Source organism: Eptatretus burgeri, chromosome 2 (assembly GCF_056783735.1).
Source record: "Eptatretus burgeri isolate ZD-2024b chromosome 2, Ebu_testis_v1, whole genome shotgun sequence".
NCBI classification, from domain to species: Eukaryota; Metazoa; Chordata; class Myxini; order Myxiniformes; family Myxinidae; genus Eptatretus; species Eptatretus burgeri.
This window is the reverse complement of record NC_140962.1, coordinates 38125787-38150300: the sequence shown is the minus strand read 5'-3', so window position 1 is coordinate 38150300 and position 24514 is coordinate 38125787. Positions and strand designations below refer to the sequence as shown.

Sequence of the window (24514 nt, the reverse complement as noted above, 5' to 3'; positions counted from 1 at the left end):
GTTTCAGCCTCCAAAATGTAAGGAAGAGCTGTATTCTTCCTTAAATCCAAGGCCACAGCAAATGAGGTGATTGAGAAAGGCATTGTTGTCGGAGGGTTATTTAGCCAAGTCGAGCTTGTGGAATGAATTGAAGTATCCATTACAGAGCGTCTGAGGTATCACCTGCACTCACTGTGAAAATGAAGAAAAATGTAGGCTGGGATTTCCTGCTTTATAAAACATGGAATTCTCAATTATACAATGATGGCAATACGATTTTGGCTGGGATCATTGAACATCAATGGGTGTAAAGATGCGTTCCGGGCGCATCAGATATTGCCCCTCTGTTTGAAGAAGACACTTTGAGTGGTCTTTCTACAGAAGATCCACACAACTTAAGAGGCTGCCTTCCAATGGAGGAGTCAATGGCAAGGATTGATGTAGCCTATTTCAGTCACTGAACGGATACATCCTGTGGAGTGGCTATCCTCTTCTTATCATCTTTTCAGCCCGATATACTTGTGGTAAATGAGGACAGTGAAGGCCGTTTGTTACATGTGAAAACATGGTTTGAAGATGTTGTTATTAACTTCGCGAATGTTTATGCACCATGGTTTGGACCTGAAAGAGTACGTTTCCTCAACCACATGCAGAGATTTGTCTGCGATGCAAAAGTAGCAGGCGTAGACGCTCAGCTTCATCACGGGAGATACCAATGATTTTGAGGGCATTGCTTTCCACAGTATCAAGAAGGACAAGGTGTGAGGCAGGGGCACCAACCAGCCCAAAGGGGAGAGATGTACTCCATAAAGCTGTGAATGAAGGCCATATAGGATTGTCAAAAGTTCAGATTGGCCAAGGAAAGACCTTTGCATGATGAAGGATGCCCAGTCGGCAGCTGACTTTGGAAGGCATCTTGGAAATATGGTCAGCCCAAGAAAGATCATGGCTGATGGTGAGAATGACTTAACCTCTTCAAATGGTTTGTTTAGTAAGTCGATGGGAGGGATTGCCAGACGGTCCTTTCAGAGAGACAAGATGAGCGTATGGAATTTGTCAGTGTTGAGAGACATATTCCAAGTGTTGGACCAGCTCCTGATTCCATCAGGGTCTGTAGAGAGGGAAGAGGCTGTTGCCTGCCTGTTTAAAAGCTGGGAAATTATACAACAGAGGGCATAATCATAAGCAAAGAGATCGACAGCATTTTCCAAAGAATCAGAATGATAATTGATGAAGACGAGGAAAAAAACTTGGCTCAAGACTTTGCCCGAGGACACTCCAGCCTTGACAGGGGGAGGCGGATAATCACCTGTGCGGTGTTTCAGTTGCTTTTCCATTTTGATTTCAGCTAAATATCATTCCCCTTTGATGGTACTGTTTCAGAAGATGATTACCAATTGCTTTGCTGATGAATTTAAACAAAAGACGGCATGTTGTATCCGACAAGCATTCTGCTCTATTCACTTTATAATTTGCCTGAGGTCATCTTCCATCTGCTTGGAGGTCAGCTGACATAATCTTCATCAACCATCCTTGCTGATAATTATACATGGCATGAGCAAAAAGCACTTCCACTTTGCTGTGAAGCTTTGTGTTGGATTATTTGGTTTCAACCTCCGATTAAAATGAGTGGAATGAAAGATTTTGAAATTTTCGAATTATTCTCACTCGTATTTCAACATCACCGTAACGCATGTTGTTAAGTTGTTCAAACTTTCTTTATATAAGAAGAAGATTTGTGATACCAGCGATCACCGGGGGTGCTAAATTATACATATTTACATCGAGAGAATTGGGGTCTTCCCCCCACCTTAAACCCCCTCCCACAGATATGCTACCCTGATAGAAACCATACTTGGTGTACCCTTTGGCAACATGAAAAATTTGGTTGGATTTGGTTCAGTAGTTTTTGCTTTTGAAGCATATAAAAACAAACAAATTCACTTTTATCGTATAAATACATCATTTTTGGCTCAATCTCTTAATTGTGAAGAATCACATAAAAAAAATTGTTAAAAATTCTCGAATCCAGATCTTCACCAGAATTGAACCAACTTGCCCTCGTCACACACCCAACCTGTCCACCAAGTTTCATCCGAATCCTTCCACAACTTTTTGAGACATCGTGCTATTTGTCGTTTTTGGCCCAATCTCTCAATGGTGAAGAATCACTTTTAAAAACGATCAGATCTGGATACGGATCCGGATCCAGATCTTTACCAAAATCTCATCACTTTTTTGTTGTCACACACTCAACCTGTCCACCAAGTTTCATCTGAATATGTCCATAACTGTTTTGAGTTATCCTGCTCAAAGCCAAACAGTCAGACGGGGGTACAAACATAACCTCCGTCCATCTTCGGTGTCGGAGGTAAAAACACTCGAGAACAATGGACATTTTATTGCCAGAACGACTTAACATGATCTGGATGCCAAATTACACCGATTTCCAATTCTCCCGGGTCAACACTTAACACAGGAACGAAATCTATCCCTGATCTTGGTGAAATATCATGCTCAGCTAACCTTGCGAACACCATGAAGTGGGATGGCAAAGGCGGCATCATGCTCACGTGACGAGAGTGCAGAATGTAGTCCCACAATCAAGTAGCTGCAACAGCAGAGATCAACAAAGGATCACAACCACTCAGTTACATCCAATGATAGGATTATTATCTCAAATACCAGGGTATTAACAACATCATAAACGTTTAAAATCACACAGAAAATGACTTTGAATAGGTACAGATTAGTGACGAACACATCTGTAAGGGTAGTTCAAACATGATGCTGAGTTTTCATTTGAGAAAAATCAAAGGTACAAGGAAGTCAGAGATTATGATTAGAACCTGGAAGGTTGGCAGTTCGATTCCAGTATGTGGCAAATGCTCCCTTCCTTGAGACCCAGCATTTAAAGGATAGAGTATAGATAAACCCCATAGGTCAGCATCAATGGTGAGGGAGAGATTTCTGCTCAATTGCCCAGCTGAGTGTGGAGAGATCCATCCCAAGGATGGCATCGCCAGTACCCAGAGTGCCCGGGGAAGTTACCCCACTTCCTCCAGGCTCAGTGGCTGTGTTCATCTTAAAGTCTGATGTTGTCTTGTGTATTTGTCTGCATGTGCATGCGTGATTTGTGTTGCAGCTATAAAGTAGTTGATGAAACTTCACCTATTCCGAAAACGATTCACCTGCAAAACATACATGCTTACCTCAATCGATGTGGTCGTGCCTTGATGGCATCGCCATAAAAAAAAGATTGGGGACAGATATCATGCAGCATTTCAGGAAATGTACTTTGATGTCTTCACCATTTGTAAATTTCAGATCACCAATATGTTCTTTCAGTAATTTCGGGAAGAAAAGCACAAGGTAACAAAAGTCTTGACTGCATGGGAGACAATTTATAACTTCCCAACTCATCTCCACAGGAGTCACATTTATTGTGTTTGGGTGAGCATGATCGTGCACTAATGTCATGCGCCGTGCCTCGCAGTTGCGAGTCTCACTGCATGACGTAACAGGTCAGTGATCACTGTAGCCTCTGCACATTGATGGGGGTTTTTTTTTCCACGTGAAGTAAATCATAAAGATGCCAAAACACAATCGTCATAAGCTTTCTGGTTGTTGGCTGAACATTGAAATTTTTGGTGGTGGAGACAAGGAATAGTTCACGTCATGCAGGGTTACTTTAACTACCGCAAAATGATGGACCATGTATCATCATATCAATCTTCTTCAACATATCTCCCTCCCTTCAGTAGCATTCCAGGAGTCCTGTACTGTTGCAATGGTCACAAAAGTTGCCTTTTTTATCAAACAGGAGTCACTTTGGTATCAATATTGCATGAACCCTGATTGAATGATTGTTTTCACAATTCCAACACAGCATGATACCAAATTGTTATTCAATGTCAAACATAATTGTAATTATGAAATTTCCTCAACATTTACTGCTCCACATTTTATGTTTGCTTTCAATACAGTAGTTTGGTTGCAGATGAAATCTAGAACGGTACTCGGTCGAGCACATACCTCCACAAAGCTGAACAGTCTACGTTTTGTATCCCACTGATAGGCTGGATCTTGACCTTGAGCTGAACCAAAATCTCAACGGCTTGTTCTTGTCACCAAACCAACTCATCCACCAAGTTTTGTCATAACGAGTCCACAACTTTTTGAGATATCGTGTCATTTTAACCCCATCAATCAATGGTGGAGAATCGCTTAAAAAAAAAAAACTCCTGTCCTCATATTCACCAAAATCTAATCAATTCTTCTATCTCCCACACCCAAAGTGTCCATCAAGTTTCACCCGAATCCATCCATAACCGTTTGAGACATAGTGCTATATATTGTTTTTGGTCCTATCTCTCAATGGTGAAGAATCACGAAATAAAATTCCAGTCGCTGGATTGACATCCGGATTTTCACCAAAATCTAATAATTTCATCCTTGTCCACAACATTTCACCCGAATCCATCCATACCTTTTTGAGATATCCTGCTCACAGACAAACAGGGATGAAAACATAACTTCCACCACCGAAGAGGAGAGCTGACCAACTCAGTCATTCAAAAAATAAAAATAAAGAAACCCCCAAAAAATACTTACTGTACCAGCTAAACATCTAACTATGCAATAGATACTGTATATGTTCACCCAATTGTGGAGATGGTCTTCTATGAATTTGAGCTGGTGTAATGTACTCCTTCACAGGGAGCTAAATTATACACCTGCTTCACAGCAAGCATGACCATGTTCTACACCATGTTGAATGGAGAACTTGTCTTTCTGATGAAGACTAGTGTCAATCTGCATAGGCAGACATGTAGAACACACACACACACACACACACACACACACACACACACACACACACACACACACACACACACACACACACACACACACACACACACACACACACACACACACACGCATTTAAAGGCCATTTTCCCCGCTAAAGCAGGGGTTAGCCTTGCGGGCCCCATGACAATCTTCTCCACTTTACCCTATTTTCTGCATCTCCCCTTCTTAATCCCCTTGCCCACATTTCCTCTTCCACCACATTTAGCCAAGTTTTTCTCGGTCTTCCCCGTCCTCCACTTCCGACTACACTCATTTCCAACACTCCTCTCACCCATACCAGTCACTTTCATCCTTCCTCAACACATGACCCAACCATCTCAACCTGTTTCTCTTCACAACCTCCATCACAGACTCTATTCCCATCATCTTCCGCAAGTCATCATTTGTCTTCCTCTCTCTCTCTCAACGATACTCCACACATCCACCGAACCATTCGCATTTCCACCCTTTCCAGCCTTTGTTGCTGCTCCATGTTCAGTACCCATATCTCACTCCCATAAATCATCGTACTCCTCACACATGAAGCATACACCTTTCCCTTCAGCTTCAACGACACTCCCCTCTTTGTCAGCACGCCACTCAGTTCCCGAAACTTCTTCCATGCACATCTCACTCGAGCAACCATCGAAGAGTCTGATCCACCTTCTCCATTCAGCATGTCTCCGAGATAGCAAAATGTTTTCACCCCTTCCAGCTTCACACCATCTCCAAGATCCAACTCAACAATTCCTTCATCTGCTGCTCCCTCGATGCACACCTTACACTTGAATGTAGCTGTCACACTGGTTAATGACCCCCTCACCCCACTACATTTTCGATGAACCCATCCAGCACACATTGTACACTGAACGGAGTTCACTCCGACACCCTTCCTGCACACAGCACACGGCCACTTCCCAGTCCTTTCCACCTCACCACATGCTTTACCACTTGCCATCACCTTCGTCTTTCCGATATTCACCTTCAAACCTTTTGCCTCCAGACATTCCTTCCACTTGATCATCTTCTCCTTCAGTCCATCCATACTCTCTGCAATCAACACCAGATCATCTGCATACAGCAGCTCCCACGGTAAACCCTCCTTTACCCTCCGAGCCAGCACCTCCATCACAACTACAAATAGAAGTGGACTTAGTACCGACCCCTAGTGCACTCCTACCCTCACCTCAAACTCACCACTGTTCCCATCCTTTGTCCTTACAGCTGTGCGTGCTCTCTCGTACATGGCCATCACTACTCTGATCAACCATTCCTCCACTCCTAACTTCCTCAATGCCCATGTCATTACTTCGCGTGGAACCCTATCAAATGCTTTCTCCAGATCAACAAACCCAAAAAACAACTTCTTCCTCTTCTCCATGTACTTCTCCTGCAACCGCCTTACAATAAAAATTGCATCTGTCATTCCTCTTCCTGGCATAAATCCAAACTGCATTTCGTCAATCTTTACCTTCTCCAACACCCTTTCTAATACCTTCATTCCATGCTCCAATAACTTTATTGCTCTATAGGAGCCACAGTCCAGAGGGTCACCTTTCCCCTTGTACAGAGGGACGAGGGTACTCAGTTCCCAATCCACTGGAATGCGGCCTTCTTTCACCACCAGATTACAGATCTCTGTCATTCTCTTCACACCCCAACTTCCCGCTGCCTTCAACATATCTCCCACAACTCCCGTCGGCCCTCCTGCTTTTCTACTCTTCATTGCTCTTATAACTTCGCAGACATGTAGAACAAGGGATAAAATCAACAGAACGTTGATGGAGGTTTGCTAACCATCGAAGGAAGCAAGAGGAAGCTGACATTTTGGGTGATAACCCTTCATCGGAGAAAAAAGCTTTTTTTATCTGCTGTATTATGATCGATGAATTTATATTTTTTGTATGCATGATCGAGGTGAATGGAAAGGGTGGAGCAGAATGGAAGCAAACAAAATGGGAAGGGGGAAACACCAACAGCAGAGTAGAAGTGAGAGCAAGGGTGTGATCAAGGGGAGCGGAAGGACACATGCGGTTAAACCAGCTGCACACAGGCCTGAATGAAACAGCAAGAAGAGGAAGGGGAAAGTGGGGATGAAACAGAAAAAAAAACAAAGCAACCGACAACTAACGAACAAAAAGAGGTGAGGGAGAGGGGGAGGGGGGAAATCACAATAACATGGAAAAAGGGAGTGCTTGGAAATGGGGTCATTAGGGGTAGGAATATCGGATATCGGAAAAGAGATCATGAGTATGAATGTTGGAAGACCTGAGGTAGTGGTGACCAATCTGTCTTGAAGACATGAAAGGAAGAATGTGACTGAACGGAGAAACGAGAGAAAAGAGGAATAAATGAGTGGAGGTGAGTAATGAGCCTAGATTTTGGGAGTTTCACCAGAAGGAGGTTTTTGGCAGACCATGTGTGCCCTACAGAAATCTTGGGGAAGGACAGAGCCAAGAGAGGGCAGAGGGTGCAAGACCAAAAAGAAGGCAGTAGAATACATGGTGGTAACCAACCAGTCTGTGATATGAAAGTAACCAGGCCAAGACACTCAGCTTCGTCATGACAGATCCTAACTAGAGGGGGAGCACTCGGTAGAGTGCAAAACCTCCGCCGCCAATACTGCTAGGTCACTCAAATGAACCTGATATCCCATTCATTCAATTTGACGTCAACAGTGCTCACAGAGTTATAGTTTGCAACTTTCCCTTTTACATACTCAATTCATTCGTCATAACGAGATTCCTTGATACAGAAATTGATTTTACGTGGGTATATCCACCTGAAGTTCCAAAATCAGCCGCAATTATAATTTTGGCATTTTTTTTGTTGGAAATCACTTATAACATGTAGAAATGCAAAAAATAAAATAAAATAAAAAAATAAAAATAAATAATCGAAATTTTGTTGAAAAAAAGTTGCAAAAATTTTTTTTCTCTCTAACAATTTTTTTTTTTGGGGGGGGGGTTGGAAATCACTTAAAACATGTAGAAATGCAAAATAAAAAATTCAAATATTTTTCAAATAAAATCGAATTTTTTTTGAAAAAAGTTGCAAAATTGTTTTTTTTTTTTCTCTAACAATTTTTTTTTTTTGGTTGGAAATCACTTAAAACATGTAGAAATGCAAAACAAAAATTCAAATATTTTTTCAAAATGGCCGCCATAGCGGCCATATTGGACTTTGGACCAAGTCCGAAATCTAATGGCATGATCCTTGGACCATACCTAATCCCTCCACCAAGTTTTGTCGAAATCCATTGAGGAGTTTTTCCGTAATACTGTTCACAAACAAACAAACAAACAAACAGACAGAAAGGGGTGAAAACAGTAACCTCCGATCTTCGATGGCGGAGGTTAATGATCTTGAGGGACCGGGCTTTCCACAGCATCAAGAAGGGCAAGGTGTGAGGCAGTTTTATCCAGAACTAGCACATTACCCATAAGGTGATTGCGTTACAAAACAGAGACAGACAGACACATTTACTGTGAGTAAGCTTACATATGCAATTCTGACAACTCCTCAACCCCCCCCCCCCACCGACCCTCTCCCCAACAACCAACTGAAAGTCCAACCCCCCAAAGCCTCAACCTCCCTCTCCCAACTCTGCCCTATCATTGCTCTCCCCCACCGAGGGAGCCCAAAAGGATATCTAAAGTCTCCGCAAAGATGACTGCATCATCTGCAAAATCAAGGTCCGAGATCTTGACATTCCCAAACGATGCACCGCAGCTTGATCTCTCCGACATCCTCCCTAAAATCCAGTCCATACAAGTGCTGAAAAGTGTGGGGGCCAGTACACACCCCTGACAAACTCCAGTAACAACTGGAAATAAGTCAGAGATGGTACCAGCACACTTCACAGCACTCTCAGTACTTATATCCTTCTTATACTTATATCCTTATATCCTTCTTCCTTCCTCTGATAATCCTTCCTCTTCTCCAATGGCTTGATTTCCCATCATCAATTTGGTTTCAGACCAGGTCACTACCCTGGATATGCTGCTTCTGCTCTCCCAACAATGGATCGAGGTACTCAATGCCAGACATGAAATCACAGCCATCTCCCTAGACATATTATGTGCTTTTGACATGGTCTGGCACCCTGTCCTGCTCACCAAACTCTCTTCATATTTACTCCCAGCACCCTGCCCATCTTTAGTCATGGCTCGCAGACTTCCTCTCCTGTCGCAGCCAACGTGTAGCCCAAAATGGATTTCTCTCCTCCCCTCTTCCTGTCCAAGCTGGAGTTCCTCAAGGCAGCGCCCTGGGCCCTGTTCTTTTTCTGGTTTTCATCAATGATCTCTCTGACTCTCTCGAAAATCCTCTATCTCTTTGCTGATGATTCCACCCTCTGTCGTACCATCTGTCATCCCTCAGACCGGCAAGCCGCAGCTTCTTCGCTTTATGTAGATCTGGGTAAAATTACAAACTGGTCCAACACGTGGAACATGTCTTTCAATCCTGACAAATCTCACACTCTCACTTTGTCTCTCCGAAAGGACCGTTTAGAAACCCCCCTCCAATCTACTTTCTCAATAATCCTCTGGAAGAAGTCCTTTCTTTCGAGTTTCTGGGTCTCACGATCTTCCATGATCTTTCCTGGGAAAGCCACATTTCCAACCTGGCCTCCAAAGCCAGTCACCGGCTGAGAATCCTCCGTCGTGCAAAGTCCTTCTTTGGCCCAACGGAGCTCCTGACCACATTCAAAACTTTCATCCGCAGTCTGATGGAACTGCTCTCCCCTCTGGGCTGGTGCTCATACCTCCCACCTTTCTTGGCTTCACGCTGTGGAAACCAAGGCATTTCGGATCATTGGCATCTCCCGCAATGAGGCTGAGTTTTTGGGCCTCTTACTCCCTCACCGCAGGCAGGTCGGTGGTCTTTGTCTTCTTCTGTCTCTTCTCCGGTCTCGCACCCCCTGCTCTGTCTGTGATATGTCCCCACCATATTTCTGCAGGTCGCTCAAGGTCCACCAACAACCAACCCCCTTCTGGTAAAACTACCAAAATCATGAATCACTGCTCACCTTCACTCTTACATTCCTCTTTTTTCCCACCCTTGGAATGAACTCCCACAATCTCTTCAATCCCATTCTTCCCTCCAGGCCTTCAAAACAGCTGTTCACCACCACCTCCTATCTTCCCCCATCGAAAACCTCGATCTTTTCTACCCCCGTTAATCCATCCCAAACCCACCTAATTCAAATTCCCTGCTTTCCTTCCTAAAAGTCCCTGTAATGTCCATCTGGTATACCCCGTGTTCCCCACCCCATCCCTCTCCCTTCTACAGATCTCCTAATGTCTCTGTTCCCCACTGTTTTGTCCTTCCCTCTCCCGCTCCTCTTGTCTCATGCCCCCCTTGCTGTGTGTTGTGTGCTAGCTCTCATACGAGCCTCGACAAGGTATACAAATAAATAAATAAAAACTCTCAGAATCGTATTATGTCTTTCTGTAACATTAGGCTACATTTACGCAAAATAATAGCTTCCTAACAGATATAGTTAACCTCCGCCGTCAAAGATGGATGGAGGTTACCGTTTTCACCCTGTCTGTTTGTTTTTTTGTTTGTGAACAGTATTACGGAAAAACTCCTGGACGGATTTTGACGAAACTTGGTGGAGGGATTAGGTATGGTCCAAGGATCATGCCATTAGATTTTGGACTTGGTCCAAAGCCCAATATGGCCGCTATGGCGGCCATTTTGAAAAAAAATTGAATTTTTGTTTTTGCATTTCTACATGTTAAGTGATTTCCAACCCCCCCCCCAAAAAAATTGTTAGAGTAAAAAACAATTTTGCAACTTTTTTTCAAAAAAAATTTCGATTTTATTTGAATTTTTTGTTTTTGCATTTCTACATGTTTTAAGTGATTTCCAACCAAAAAAAAAAATTTGTTAGATAAAAAAAAAAACAATTTTGCAACTTTTTTTCAAAATAATTTCGATTTTATTTGAAAAATATTTGAATTTTTTGTTTTTGCATTTCTACATGTTTTAAGTAATTTCCAACCAAAAATATAAAATTGTTAGAGGAAAAAAAAAAATTTGCAACTTTTTTTCAAAAAAATTTCGATTTTATTTGAAAAAAATTTCAATTTTTTTTGCATTTCTACATGTTTTAAGTGAAACCCCCCCCCAAAAAAAATTGTTAGAGAAAAAAAAAAACAAATTTCGCAACTTTTTTTTTCAAAAAAATTTCGGTTTTATTTTTTGCCATTTCTACATGCGCGTCGATCTCGTTTAGTTTATTCAATCGTGGTTCAGTAGAGTCTGATCCGTTTTGACCTATAATGAATAGGATATCAGGTTCACTTAAGTGATGCAGCAGTATTGGCGGCGGAGGTTTTGCACTCTACCGAGTGCTCCCCCTCTAGTTTTTAGTGTAGGGGAATTATTTTGGATTCTCGAATGATTAAAAAAAAGAAAGATTTCACTCTGTTGTATCAATGCCCTAACCGGCGTTCGGCATTAATGTCACTTCATGTACAACTTCATGAGGTTATACAAAATCATTGCACAAATTTCAATATTGCAATGTTATTTGTTTTTGTGTTTTTCAATAAAAAACTGTGCTCCAGCCTCGAATCACCCTCATTTAATAAACATGTTACTAAATATAATCACACCATTTTCATTTGCCTTTATGCAACATTATGTGTTATGCCATCACCGTTTGGGGTTGCGGAAAACTGGAGTTTGTTTGAGCAAGTTGTGCAATTCTTGGATATCAGTCATGCCCGGCAGAAAGACCAGTACAGCACCATTAAGGGAACATAGAGCAGGGGTGGACTCTGCAGGAAGAAACATGGGAACAAGGTCAAATGCATTTTCACACATTCTGCAGTACCATACTGTGTTTGAAAACGAACCAATTATTCATGGCAGAAAGTAGTCATCATCACACCATTTGAAAGCCTTTATCCCTGATGAGGGTTCAGCTTTTTGCAGGCTCCAATCATGGTACCCTTTCTTGTGGCAATGTTTTTATGGCCGGATGCCCTTCCTGACGCCAACCCTTTAGTCGCCTTCGACCCTGCAAGGATAATTACCAGTATACTGGTGCTCATTTCGCCGAACTTCAGAAGGATGACAGGCTGAGTCAACCCCCTGATGTTAAATCAGTGGCCAGCGAGGCTCAAACTCAGGTCCCCGAGGATCCCAAGTCACCGCCTTAACCACTTAGCCACACCAGGCTCATTGGCAGAAAGTAGTGTGACACAATGTAAATATTTTAATAGCATTATATAAATACGTTAATGCATACAACTGATGTTAGTCTATTCTTTTTTCATATGAGGGTTTAAGATTGTGAAGGCTTGGATTGTTGTATTATCAGAGAAAGGTTTACTGTTGTAGGACTGGGTCTGTTCTAAGTTGCAACTGACTCGATTGTTCAAAATCATACAGCATTCAAACATCAACTCCATATGAACTAAGCTCCATCAGAAAATGCAGTCTTCATCAGTCTGCAAATACATTATTAAGTGAAGGTATCATGCTTTCATTTTTATGCAGCCTGTGGCTGCTGAATGCATCATTGCTGGAAGCGCAGCCGCACCACTGATGCAAATGCCCCCTGTAGATTAGAGCGGAAATTTGGAATTTGGCCAGGGTGCCGATGATAGTTCTCACCTACTCTTTGTGAAGGAAACAATGGCACATTTAACGTCCACAAAGTCATGCTGCCAGATGTGATGCCAAGTTTAACGTCCATCTCATGATGGGACAGCACACACAATGATGCCTAGCCCTGCCAGCGAGACACTAGGATGACAGTTTATAGGTGAGCCAAGATTCAAACACAAGCTATCTGGCTCAAAAGCAAGTGTGCGTACCTCGAAGCCATTCTGCCAGGTCCAGTGAAGGTATGGTACAAGATGTGAGATGGCATGCTCGGCCACACACTGTCCAAACATGAGATGCAATTGATAATATTATATGATGAGGAGACCTAATAGGTCTGTTAGACAAGACAACTCTCATCCCCAGTTTATATGAACAAGGAATGTGGAAGAATATTCATAAAGGACCTTTAGTTGCATCTATATGGGCCTATGCTCATTTGACCAGGCACTTTCAGTACTTGAACGAAGTGAGAGTACGATTCTGTCAGGGCTTTCGTGACTGTAAGGACAACATGAGGGAGATTCGTGACAGCATTTCTACTGAGGGAGATCATTTGAGGGATAGTATCTTCAAAACCTTAATATAAAGAGAAAGGCAATACATACTGTTGTTTAAATTTAAAATCCTTGAAGAGCATTTGTGCAACAAAGATGTCACCTACATACCGTAACCAGAGCTTGGGTTGAAATGGCACCGAGAGGAGGACTGAGCACTCAAAATCTTCCATGAAAAGGTATGCTACTATGGGTGAGTGGAGAACCCAGAACTGCACCTTGCTTTTGTTGATAGACCGAGTCTTGCCATTTGAAAGATGTAGAATTGAGACACATAAGAAGGAGGTCAAGAATTTGATATGGTGATAAACTTCGTGTTGACCATGTCTGATGATAGAGCAGGTCTCTGGAACAGGGATGCTGGTAAAAAGTGATTCTACATCAAAACTGATGAGGGCGTCAGAGGGAAGAGTGTTAAAGTGCTGAATGATATGTTTTGAGTTTATAATGTGGTGTTGAGCCTTCCCGACAAGTAGTTGAATAATCTTAGCGATGTGCTTCACTAGATTATAGGTCGTTGAACCAGTGTTGTAATGATGGGCCGAAGTGGAGCATCTGGTTTATGTATCTTGGATTGTCCAAATAAAACTGGACATGTTGAAGATGATGTGTGAAGTTTGAAATATAATGACTTGGGCAAAGCATTTGCTCGGTGGAAAGATAGAAGCTCGACATTGATTCTCATCTCCGTTGTCGGTGTTGGATCTTGGGGGAGTTTCTTATAGGTATAGGTGTAAAGGAGGTGTTGATCCTTGTAGCTGTATTTCTCTCGGTCTATGATGATGGTCACATTGCCTTTGGCTGCAGTGAGTATGTGGAATGAAGTCTCCTGCTGTAGTCTGGTAACAGCTTTCTTTTCCGTTCGGCTGATGTTTGTTTCAGGAATCTCAGCTTTGAAGGGAACCGAGTGACTTGAAAATTGATTTGGTCAGAGGAGATTTTGTCGAGTGTCTCTAGACTGGATTCAATCTGCTAGATAATGACTTTAAAGGGAATTTGCTTCAGTGCCACTGCAAAGTTCAAACCCAGGGCAAAAACTGGTTGTTCTTCATCAGTCAAACGTCGTTGACTGCGATTGATGACAGTTTGCTCAAGGTGAGGAAGCCTGTGTATCAAATGAGACTCCGCTGTATGTTGAGGTAGCAGTTTCTTGAATTTCTTCACCTGTGTTCCAGTTTAAACACCTACAATCAAAGCCATCAACATTACTATTATCATTATAATTATCATTACCATTTGAATAGTATGTAATTAATAGACATACTCGCATTATGTGTAGACACACAAAAAGACAAACAGACAGAGACAGACATACAAACGAATCCAAATGCAATATTCTTTCCTTTGGCAAGGGTAATAAATAAATAAAAAGCGATGTGGAAGAGGGTTGTTATTGAAGACATGCACACTGCCACCCGGCAAAACACAGAACCCTCTGTCAAAAAGGAGAAAGAATCCCGAAAGCCAAACAGAATCCCAAAATCAAGGGTGAGGAATGTTTCAATTAAGTGGACAGTGTCTGGAAAGGAAGTAGCCACTTGTAGGAGAGAGATTGGTGATGGGTGAGTGAAGTCCTCTCATATGACACTGCCACAAAATAATACAGATAAGAGTAATGGGAGGTTGTGGGGTGGGGGTGAAGGAAAGAGAGGAAGATGGGCTCAGGAGTGGAACCTTCATGAGATATTGGGGAAAACAAATGAGGGAAAGCCAGGGATTCTATTCCATTAAATAAGGCAATTGTATGTATGTATGTATGTATGTATGTATGTATGTATGTATGTATGTATGTATGTATGTATATATGTACATGTGAAAATCAGACAAAAAAAAAAAAACAGGGCTGGCCCGATCTTCACCTGTGTACCATATTGTCAAGTCAGAACAGATCAGATCAGATCTGTGACTTGCTACAGGTATCATGTAAACCTGCACTAACCTGTTCCATGGTCGGGTTGTCAGCGATTAAACCGTCTCCCCCACCAGGTTTTCTGGTGAGGAGGGTATATGGATATGGACACTCAGCAGGATTAAAAACAAAACCTGTCAAAGGGCGAAGGAGCTACTTGTGAGGCAATGGCCATCCATTTCTTGTGCCCAACTGTCTGCGGACGTCCTCCTGCAGTTGGGTTACTTTTCATTAGGTTGATGGTAGGATTGGTAGTCCAGCCACCGTAAAACCTTTCATTCTGCAAAACATATGAAAAACAAATAAATCTGAAAACACTCCGTGGGAGTAGCTCCTCTGCAGCTGCCCTCCGCAGGGCAGCTCACCAGATGACAGGATTGGGACAAAGGCTTTGGGACCCCCACTCTTTGATGAAAGGAGGAAAACTACGGGGTAACCTTCCCGGGTCAGATTGCGGTAGCTTGTGTCGAGGTGGTGCTGAGATGTCGTCCACCAGACGGTGGTCTCCTTGGGTTAACTTGAGGCAGTCCCTTTGGGTGGGTGCCTGGAATGTCCTATCTCTAAGAGAGGATGATCACCTGTCTCTTTTATCATCTGAGCTCAAGCGTATGGACATCGGTATGTATTGCAACACTCTCTGAGGTTCAGAGACCGGATTGCAGCGAGATCATGGTGGGTGGTTACACCTACTATTAGTCTGGTCGCTCTGATGGATACCATGCCCAAGAAGTTGCTGTAACTGTGTCCAATAAGCTGACTCCAATGATAATACCGGCCAACGAGTGCATTATGAGACTAAGGATTCGTAACTCCTTGAGTGTCATTTCCCTGGTCCCTGTTTATGCTCCGACTGAGGTGAGTGATCTCACCATGAAGGACACATTCTATGCCACACTCGAGTCTGTGGTTGATCGGTGCCCCAGGCGAGATACTCTTCTGGTCTTTGGGGATTTCAGTGTATCGACTGCAACTGATAGGGATGATTATGAGACATGTGTTGATCCCCATGGGTCTGGAACTGTGAATCAGAATAGCTACAAGTTCCTTAACTTTGCAAGAATTCATGGACTTAAGGTGGCTGGTTCATGGTTTCAGCACCTACAAGCTCATCACTGGACTTGGTATTCCAACGCTGGTGGTGCGGCAAAGAAGATTGACCATGTGCTCGTTGATGGTCGCTGGAGGATGATCCAGAACTGCAGAGTCTACCGGAGTGCTCAGTTCCTCAATACCGACCACAGGCTTGTTGTAGCAACTCTGAGGTTGCAGCTTAAATCTGGGAGAATGGTACCATTCCAGCCTAGGCAGGATGTTGGCAAGCTCAAGGCTTAGAGGGTCGCTGAGGAGTTTGCGAACAGGCCGAGTGGGGATTTGGGAGGCCTGGGTGCTTTGGGGAATCCTGAAGAGTTGTGGAGTGCCTTCAAGACCACCATTCTTGATGTTGCTGGTGGATGTCTTGGAACTCACCAGAGGGTGAAGAAGAATTTTGTCTCTCAAGAAACACTGGATACCATTGACCAGTCACAAGGCCAGGCTGAATGGCAGAACTGAGCTGTTCAGGGAGCTGAGGCGTAAAACTGTGTGTGTGCTGAGGGTGGACAAGGAGGCCTATGTGCGAGGAATCTGTGAGGGGGTAGAGCATCACCTGTGATCAAGTGATTCCCACCCTGCCTACAGAGTAATTCACGCATTATGTTCCTCCAAGCCTGTCCCTTGGTGTACTTCAGTTGGAACGGAGGGTGGTAGGCTCTTGACAGAAGAGTCCAACATGAAGGCCCGCTGGGCTGGTTACTTTGAACGGCTGTACCAGGCTGATCCACCAGCAGTCAAGTTGGATATCAGGCGTGTTACCATCCCTATTGCTGACCTTCAAAACAATTGTGATCCACCTTCACTTGTGGAAACACAGGCTGCGGTGAACCTGTTGAAATGGGGTAAAGCTCCTGGGATCTGTGGCATCCATGCTGAACTTCTTAAGGCTGGTGGAAACGCTGTACTCGCGTCATTGCATGCAGTTCTGCGCTCTGCTTGGAACACAGGCATCGTCCCAACTGACTGGAAGAGGAGCCTAGTTGTCCCTCTCTGGAAAGGGAAGGGTGATCGCCAGGACTGCAACAACTACCGAGGGGTGACGCCGCTCTCAATGCCGGGCAAGGTCTTTGCTTGGATAATTCTTGATAGGGTTTGCCACCAACTGCTTGAGCACCAGCGTCCAGGGCAGTCAAGCGTTACACCAAAGAGGTCAACGATTGAGAGTATCATTGCTCTTCGGGTCCTCACCGAACGCAGATGAGAGTTTTGGCAGGGGCTGCTTGCAGCTTATGTTGATCTCTGTAAAGCGTTAGATTCAGCGAATCGGGATGTCCTCTGGAGGATTCTTGGTCTTTGTGGGGTTCCACAAAAACGGATCGATCTGATGTCTGAACTATACTCTGGTACTGAGAGTTCTGTGAGATGTGGTGATACCATCTCTGACTTATTTCCAGTTGTCACTGGACTTCGTCAGGGGTGTGTACAAGCTCCCACACTTTTCAGCACTTGTATGGACTGGATTCTAGAGAGGATGTGGGAGAGATCAAGCAGCGGTGCATCGTTTGGGAATGTCAAGATCTCTGACCTTGATTTCGCAGATGATGCAGTCATCTTTACGGAGACTCGAGATATCCTTTTGGGGGCCCTCGAGGTGCTGAATGAGAAGTCGGAGCTGTTAGGATTGCGGGTTTCCTCGGTCAACACCAAGATCCAGTTTTCAATAACATATTGGATGCTGCTGTCCTGTTTGTGGTGAGGATGTTGAGGTCACAGAGAGAATCACTTACCTTAGCAGTGATATTTATGTCTCTGCTGGCTGTGAGCCAGAGGTCAATATATGTCTGGGTTGGGCCTGGGGAATCATGGATTCACTGGATTATGGGGTGTGGTGCTGCCGGTACTTGTGCGGGAGGATGAAATTCTGAGTCTTCAGGTCCTTGGTGCTTCCAGTCTTGCTCTATGGATGTGAGACTTGGACTCTGACCAGGGATCTGAGACGGCGCTCAATTCCTTTGGTACCAGCTCTCTTTGGAGAATCCTTGGCTATCGCTGGTCAGACCTTGTGTCCAACGAGCGGTTGCTGAGAGACTCAAATGAGATTTGCTACCTGCATAGTCTTTGAGCGTCAGCTGTGGCTGTATGGACACGTGGCTCATTTTCCTGATGCTGATCCTGCTCACCAGATTCTTTCAGTGAGGGAGCCTCATGAGTGGAGGAGGCCAATGGGCCGATCACGTGCCTCTTGGTTGCAGCAGGTTGATCAGCATCTCAAGGAAATGGGGATGGGCCAGGCATCTGCCTGGGGGATGGCCAGATGGAGGCCCCTGGAGTACTGGCTGAAAGTGGACACAGCAACATGCTGCTCCAGCGCATGCTCCCATACCTGACCTGACCTGGCCCGATCGCCACCAAATTTTTAATATTTCTAGTGAGGAAAATTGGCAAAAGAGTAAAACCATGTGCTGAGATGCAAACAACTCACCAATATGCTGCAGCAGCTTGACAATAAGTTGTGGGTTGACTTTTTCTTGGTTCATGGAGTTGAGCGTATTCAGTGTACGTGCACTGTATTGCGATTTGTCAAGCCCTTCACTGGTTTCTGGTACAACCTGCCCAAATAATGCCTTCCTTCAATACAGGAAATGTGGATTGATGATAAATTCTATTATACATCTGGATTATATGCCCAGCTTAATGCACCTGAAAGAGCATGCACACACAATGTATACAAATGCAAATTCCTCGAACAAAGTCAAGGAAATCAAAATGAAATTTGACAACAGATGAAAATGTCTCGAAATTTAAATACAGCTTATTGAACCACTGCCAATACAAAATCATCATGAAGCAAAACAGCAAATAAGCAGTACATAAAGAGGAATGAGCAGGACAATAAAATAGAGGTTTCAACCCAAAAGTTTAACATATTCACTTTGCCAAGTGCTTTCAAAAGATAACCTTAATATTGAAGTTATGTTATCCTACTATTTTGTGTCATTAACAACCACCTTCGGAAGCAGTCAATTGAGCTTCCAGACCTCATCATCAGGGATGATCTAAACCAGAAAGGTCCACATTTCCAAAACTGGCTCGAAAGTCAGATTCTTCCTGGACAAATTCCAAAAATGCTCAACCTGCCACAGTGAATAAAAAATACTGATCACAGATCATTGGAGTATTACTATTGTTTGACGACAGACTGCTTGAATCGACTATGCAATCATGTACGGGGTGGAAATGAAAGCTTTGGGCATCATTGATATTTCCATGCCTGTTCTCCACTGAAAGCACATGCCCCCCCCCCACTCCCATCCTCTCACTCATACATCCCTTCATCCCATAGCAATAAAAACTATATATCTGTGATCACAATGTGATCGCCAAGGGTAAGCTTCCCCCGACCGGTCGTCCGTGACTTACCCTTGGCCTGTGATACAATGATGGCCATTTTTTTGGACCACCATACCTTGACCTTCAACATTTAGGTCAAGAGTGTAAATTTAGAAAATGTGTCCCCATCTACAATCTATCCATAAAAATTGGAGGAAAATTATTCCATTGTGATGTAAAAAAAATCTCGGAAGACCAAACGGTCTTTGAGATGCCACATTGGCAAAATTGAGCAATGACAAAAAATTAAAAATCGTGATTATTTTTTGAGACCTCCATTTGACCTTGACCTTTAACTCAGAGGAGTACGATGTAAATTAAGTGTAAATGCGACTTGCTCTTGGCTATCCAGTGGGCAATTCAGTTCCGATTGAACAAACCTTAGTTGAATTGTGGTGAAACATGTTTAAATGTGTATAACTGGGTCATGGTCAAAAAAGTTATGTCAACCTCACGTACTTTTTATTCCCATTATTGATGCAAAATTTCATTCCTTCCAGAAGTCCCAGCCGGCTCTGTGATACAGCTCGAAGATTGGTAGAAAAACCTAAATTAATGGTGGTTTCGTACTCCAAGGGGGTGTAAGACCTGGACTTTTAACCTGAGGGGGTATGATGTAAATTAAGTGTAAATGTGTCTTGCCCTAAGCTATCTCGAGGGCAATTTCCTTCCGATCAGAGAAATTTTAGTCGAGTTATGGTGAAAAATGGTAAAATGACTATAATTAGGTAATGACCTTAAAATTAGGTCAAGGTCAAAAAAATTCGGACTATCCCCACGTAATTTCTATTCACATTATTGATGCAAAATTTCATTTCGAAAGTCCTAGCTGGGTCAGAGATACAGCTCAAGTTTGGAAATTTGGAGTGTGGGGAAAAAAATAATTCTAAATGCTGCTTTAGTACTCCTGGGGATCTAAGAAACTCTGTGGTACCATTAAAAATTAGGGGTGCCAATTGTACAAACAAACCCTACAGCAGCAATAAGCTTCCCTGATGATTAACGATTCAAAAAATTGTGAAGAACGAGAGATCACCTGACATTCTGACTGGGTTGCCTCAATCTTTTCCAAGCTGTCAGCTTCCTCAATGGCTGCCTCCACACCGTAGGAAGAACCACTGTTCAGCGTGTAACCACAAGCTTCAACCACATCTTCCAAATAGAAGCTCTAAGGAAAAGAATGCAATGTTTGTCAATCACACTTCCAGTCTCATGTGTAATGATAAAAACAAATACTAAGCTCTTAATGTGCCTATCTCCATAAACAATGAAAATACACTCTGAAATACGCTGAAAATAAAACAAAAAACATCATTTTGCTTTATGTACAGGACAATCAAATTATTTTATGTTTTCACCTTATAATGCATCGACAATCAATTATGGGGTTGAAAAACCAAAGTATAAACATAGCATGAAGGTTTCCTGTCCTTAAAAAAAAAAAAATTGTAGCTAAACTTTTACAATTACAAAATACGTATTGTGAACACTTTCATCACAAAGATGGCATCATTCGCAAAGATGGCGTCGTTTCGGGAACGAAGGTGAGGCGATGTTTGTGGCGTGGAGATGTTGACGGTTGCTGGCGGAGCGGTGAGGATGGCGTGTTTGTTGAGAGGCAGGTGTGGTTGTGGTTGGTGTTGTGGTTAAGGGGAGCGATGTTGGTTGGTGTAATGGTGGTGGAGATGTGGTTGGTTCAAAATAACGATAGAAAAAGAAAAACCTACCTCAAAGGGTCACAGCCTGGTGAACACGAATAAATCCCATTAAACAACGATGGAATTGTCCATCCGACGCGGTTGCGATTAGAGGTACGGTTGCGATTAGAGGTACGCCGCCAATCGCACACCGGCGGGCGCGAATTCGTATATATATATATATATATATATATATATATATATATATATATATATATATATATATATATATATATATATATATATATATATATATATATATATATATATATATATATATATATATATATATATATATATATATATACACACACACACACACGTTACATGGCTATCTTCCATATATGTATGCGAGTTCTCCCATATCCCTTCAGGTGGGTGTAAAATAGCTTTTCCCCAAAAAACATGCATTTCATCCAAATTCAGTACAAGGTGGTCATTGCATGCCCACTTTAAGACACATGGAAGAGCTTCCACCCACATAAATGACAAGGACATGAGGCAAAGTATAAATAAATAAATAAACGAGAAGGGTACTTGGTAGAGTGCATACCTCCGTCACACAATGCCTGATCCATGAGAACATACCGGGCCCAATACATTTTTGAAATATCATGCTATACAATACTATATCTGGCCCTATCTCTCAACGGTGAAGAATCACTTTATAAATTAAATAATTCTCGTATCCAGATCCGGATTTGGATCTTCACGAAAACAGAATCAATTCGGCAATGTCACACACCCAATGGGTCCACCAAGTTTCGTTCGAATCCGTCGACAAATTTTTGAGACATCGTGCTACATATCGGTTTCGCTCTATCTCTCAATGGTGAAGAATCAGTTAAAACTTATATTAGCCCGATCCGGATCTGGATCTTCACCAAAATCTAATCAGTTCGTCATTGTCACACACTCAACCAGCTCTCTAAATTTCATCTGGATTGGTCCACAACTTTTTGAGATATCCTGTACACAGACAAACAGACAGACAGGGGTGAAAACATAACCTCCTTCCACCTTCGGTGGCAGAGGTAAATATCATGATATATATATATGTATGTATGTATGTATGTATGTATGTATGTATGTATGTATGTATGTATGTATGTATGTATGTATGTATGTATGTATGTATGTATGTATGTATGTATGTATGTATGTATGTATGTATGTATGTATGTATGTATGTATGTGTGTATATATATATATATATATATATATATATATATATATATATATATATATATATATATATATATATATATATATATATATATATATATATATATATATATATATATATATGTATATGAAGCCTGGTGTTGGCGCAGTGGTAAGGGCAGTGGCTTGGGACCCAAGAGGTCCTGAGTTCAGGCCCCGTTGGGACACTGAATTAATATATGTATGTATATGTATATATATATATATATATATATATATAATGTGTATATGTATATATATATATATATATATATATATATATATATATATATATAATGCGTATATATATATGTATATATATAATGTGTATATATATATATATATATATATAATGTGTATATGTATATATATATATATATATATATATATATATATATATATATATATAATGCGTATATATATATATATATAAACCAAGTCGAAAACACCAGGGGGTTGACTCAGCCTGCCATCCTTCTGAGGTCGGCGAAATGAGCACCAGTTGTACTGGGCCCGGTGTATGCCCCGGTTAGAATAGGTGTACCATATCCCTGTGTGTCGTAAGAGGCAACCAGTGTTGCGTCAGGAAGGGCATCCGGCGTAAAAACCTATGCCAAATCATTATGCGGACAACAAAACGAATTTCCATACCGGATCGGTCGAGGCCCGGGTTACCAACGACCGCCACCGGTACCGGTGGTCAGCAGGGTACCAGTGGAAATTGTGCTACTGCTGGGCGAAGGAGGAGAAGGAGACGGGGAAGGCGAGTCCGGAGGCAGTGGGAGAGGGGGAAGGGTAGAAGTGTGGAGGTGAGAGTTGGAACTCTGAATGTTGGGACGATGACTGGCAAAGGGCGAGAGTTGGCTGATATGATGGAGAGAAGAAAGGTGGACATACTGTGTGTACAAGAGACCAAGTGGATGGGGAGTAAGGCGAGGAGCATTGGAGGTGGTTTCAAACTGTTCTACCATGGTGTGGATGGGAGGAGAAATGGTGTCGGGATAATCCTGAAGGAAGATCATGTCAAGAGGGTATTGGAGGTGAGGAGGGTGTCTGACCGAGTGATGAGTGTGAAGTTGGAAATTGAAGGGGTGATGATGAATGTCATCAGTGCATATGCCCCACATATGGGGTGTGAGATGGAATAAAAAGAAGATTTCTGGAGTGAGTTAGATGAAGTGGTGGAGAGTGTATCCAAGGATGAAAGAGTGGTGATTGGAGCAGATTTCAATGGACATGTTGGGGAAGGGAATAAAGAGGATGAGGAGGTGATGGGGAGGTACGGTCTCAACAAGAGAAATGTGGAAGGGCAAATGGTGGTAGAGTTTGCAAAAGAACGGAACTGGCAGTGGTAAACACGTATTTCAAGAAGAAGGAGGAACACAGGGTGACATACAAGAGTGGAGGAAAGTGCACACAGGTGGATTACATCTTAAGTAGGAGATGCAACCTGAAAGAGATTAGTGACTGTAAGGTTGTGGCAGGGGAGAGTGTAGCTCGACAGCATCGATTGGTGGTCTGTAGGATGACTTTAGAGGTGAGGTTGAGGAAGAGAGTGAGGGCTGAACCAAGGACCAGATGGTGGAAGCTGAAGGAGGAAGACTGTTGCGTGAAATTTAGGGAGGAGGTGAGACAGGCGTTGGATGGTAGTAAAGATGGGTGGGATGATTGGGAAACTACAGCAGAAGTTGTGAGGGAGATAGCTAGGAAGGTACTTGGTGTGACATCTGGACAGAGGAAGGAAGATAAGGAGACTTGGTGGTGGAATGAGGAAGTACAGGAAAGTATAAGGAAGAAGGGGTTGGCGAAAAAGAAGTGGGATAGTCAGAGAGATGAAGAAAGTCGGCAGGAGTACAAGGAGTGGCGTCGAAAAGCAAAAAGAGAGGTGGCAAAGGCCAAGGAAAAGGCATATGACGAGCTGTATGAGAAGTTGGAAACAAAAGAAGGGGAAAAGGATTTATACCGATTGGCAAGACAGAGGGACCGAGCTGGGAAGGATGTGCTGCAGGTTAGGGTGATAAAGGACGCAAATGAGAATGTGCTGACGAGCGAGGAGAGTGTGTTGAGAAGGTGGATGGAGTACTTTGAGGAGCTGATGAATGAAGAAAATGAGAGAGAGAGAAGGTTGGAAGAGGTGGAGATAGTGAATCTGGAAGTGGGGTGGATCAGTAAGGATGAAGTGAGGACTGCTATGAAGAAGATGAAAAGTGGAAAGGCGGTTGGCCCAGATGGTATACCAGTGGAGGTATGGAAGTGCTTAGGAGAGATGGCAG

At 42.8% G+C, this 24514-nt stretch overlaps 1 protein-coding gene across 6 annotated transcripts in view; it reads right to left on the bottom strand.

Moving 5' to 3' along the window:
• Positions 1–24514, bottom strand: part of LOC147031835 (ATP-dependent RNA helicase DHX29-like) — a 186339-nt gene that overhangs the window by 27762 nt on the left and 134063 nt on the right. For 5 of the 6 annotated variants that reach the window (XR_015054646.1, XR_015054647.1, XR_015054648.1 and 2 more), the window contains 5 exons: positions 20378–20509; positions 18434–18560; positions 12666–12734; positions 11501–11621; positions 2506–2590 (listed from right to left, as the gene is read on the bottom strand). Coding sequence is in view for 3 of the 6 variants with exons in the window: in XM_085868169.1 (XP_085724295.1) it covers positions 2506–2590; positions 11501–11621; positions 12666–12734; positions 18434–18560; positions 20378–20509 (534 nt within the window). In the remaining 3 variants the exon portion in view is untranslated. The remainder of the gene's footprint in view (positions 1–2505; positions 2591–11500; positions 11622–12665; positions 12735–18433; positions 18561–20377; positions 20510–24514) is intronic. The other variant, XM_085868173.1, reaches the window with a different exon arrangement.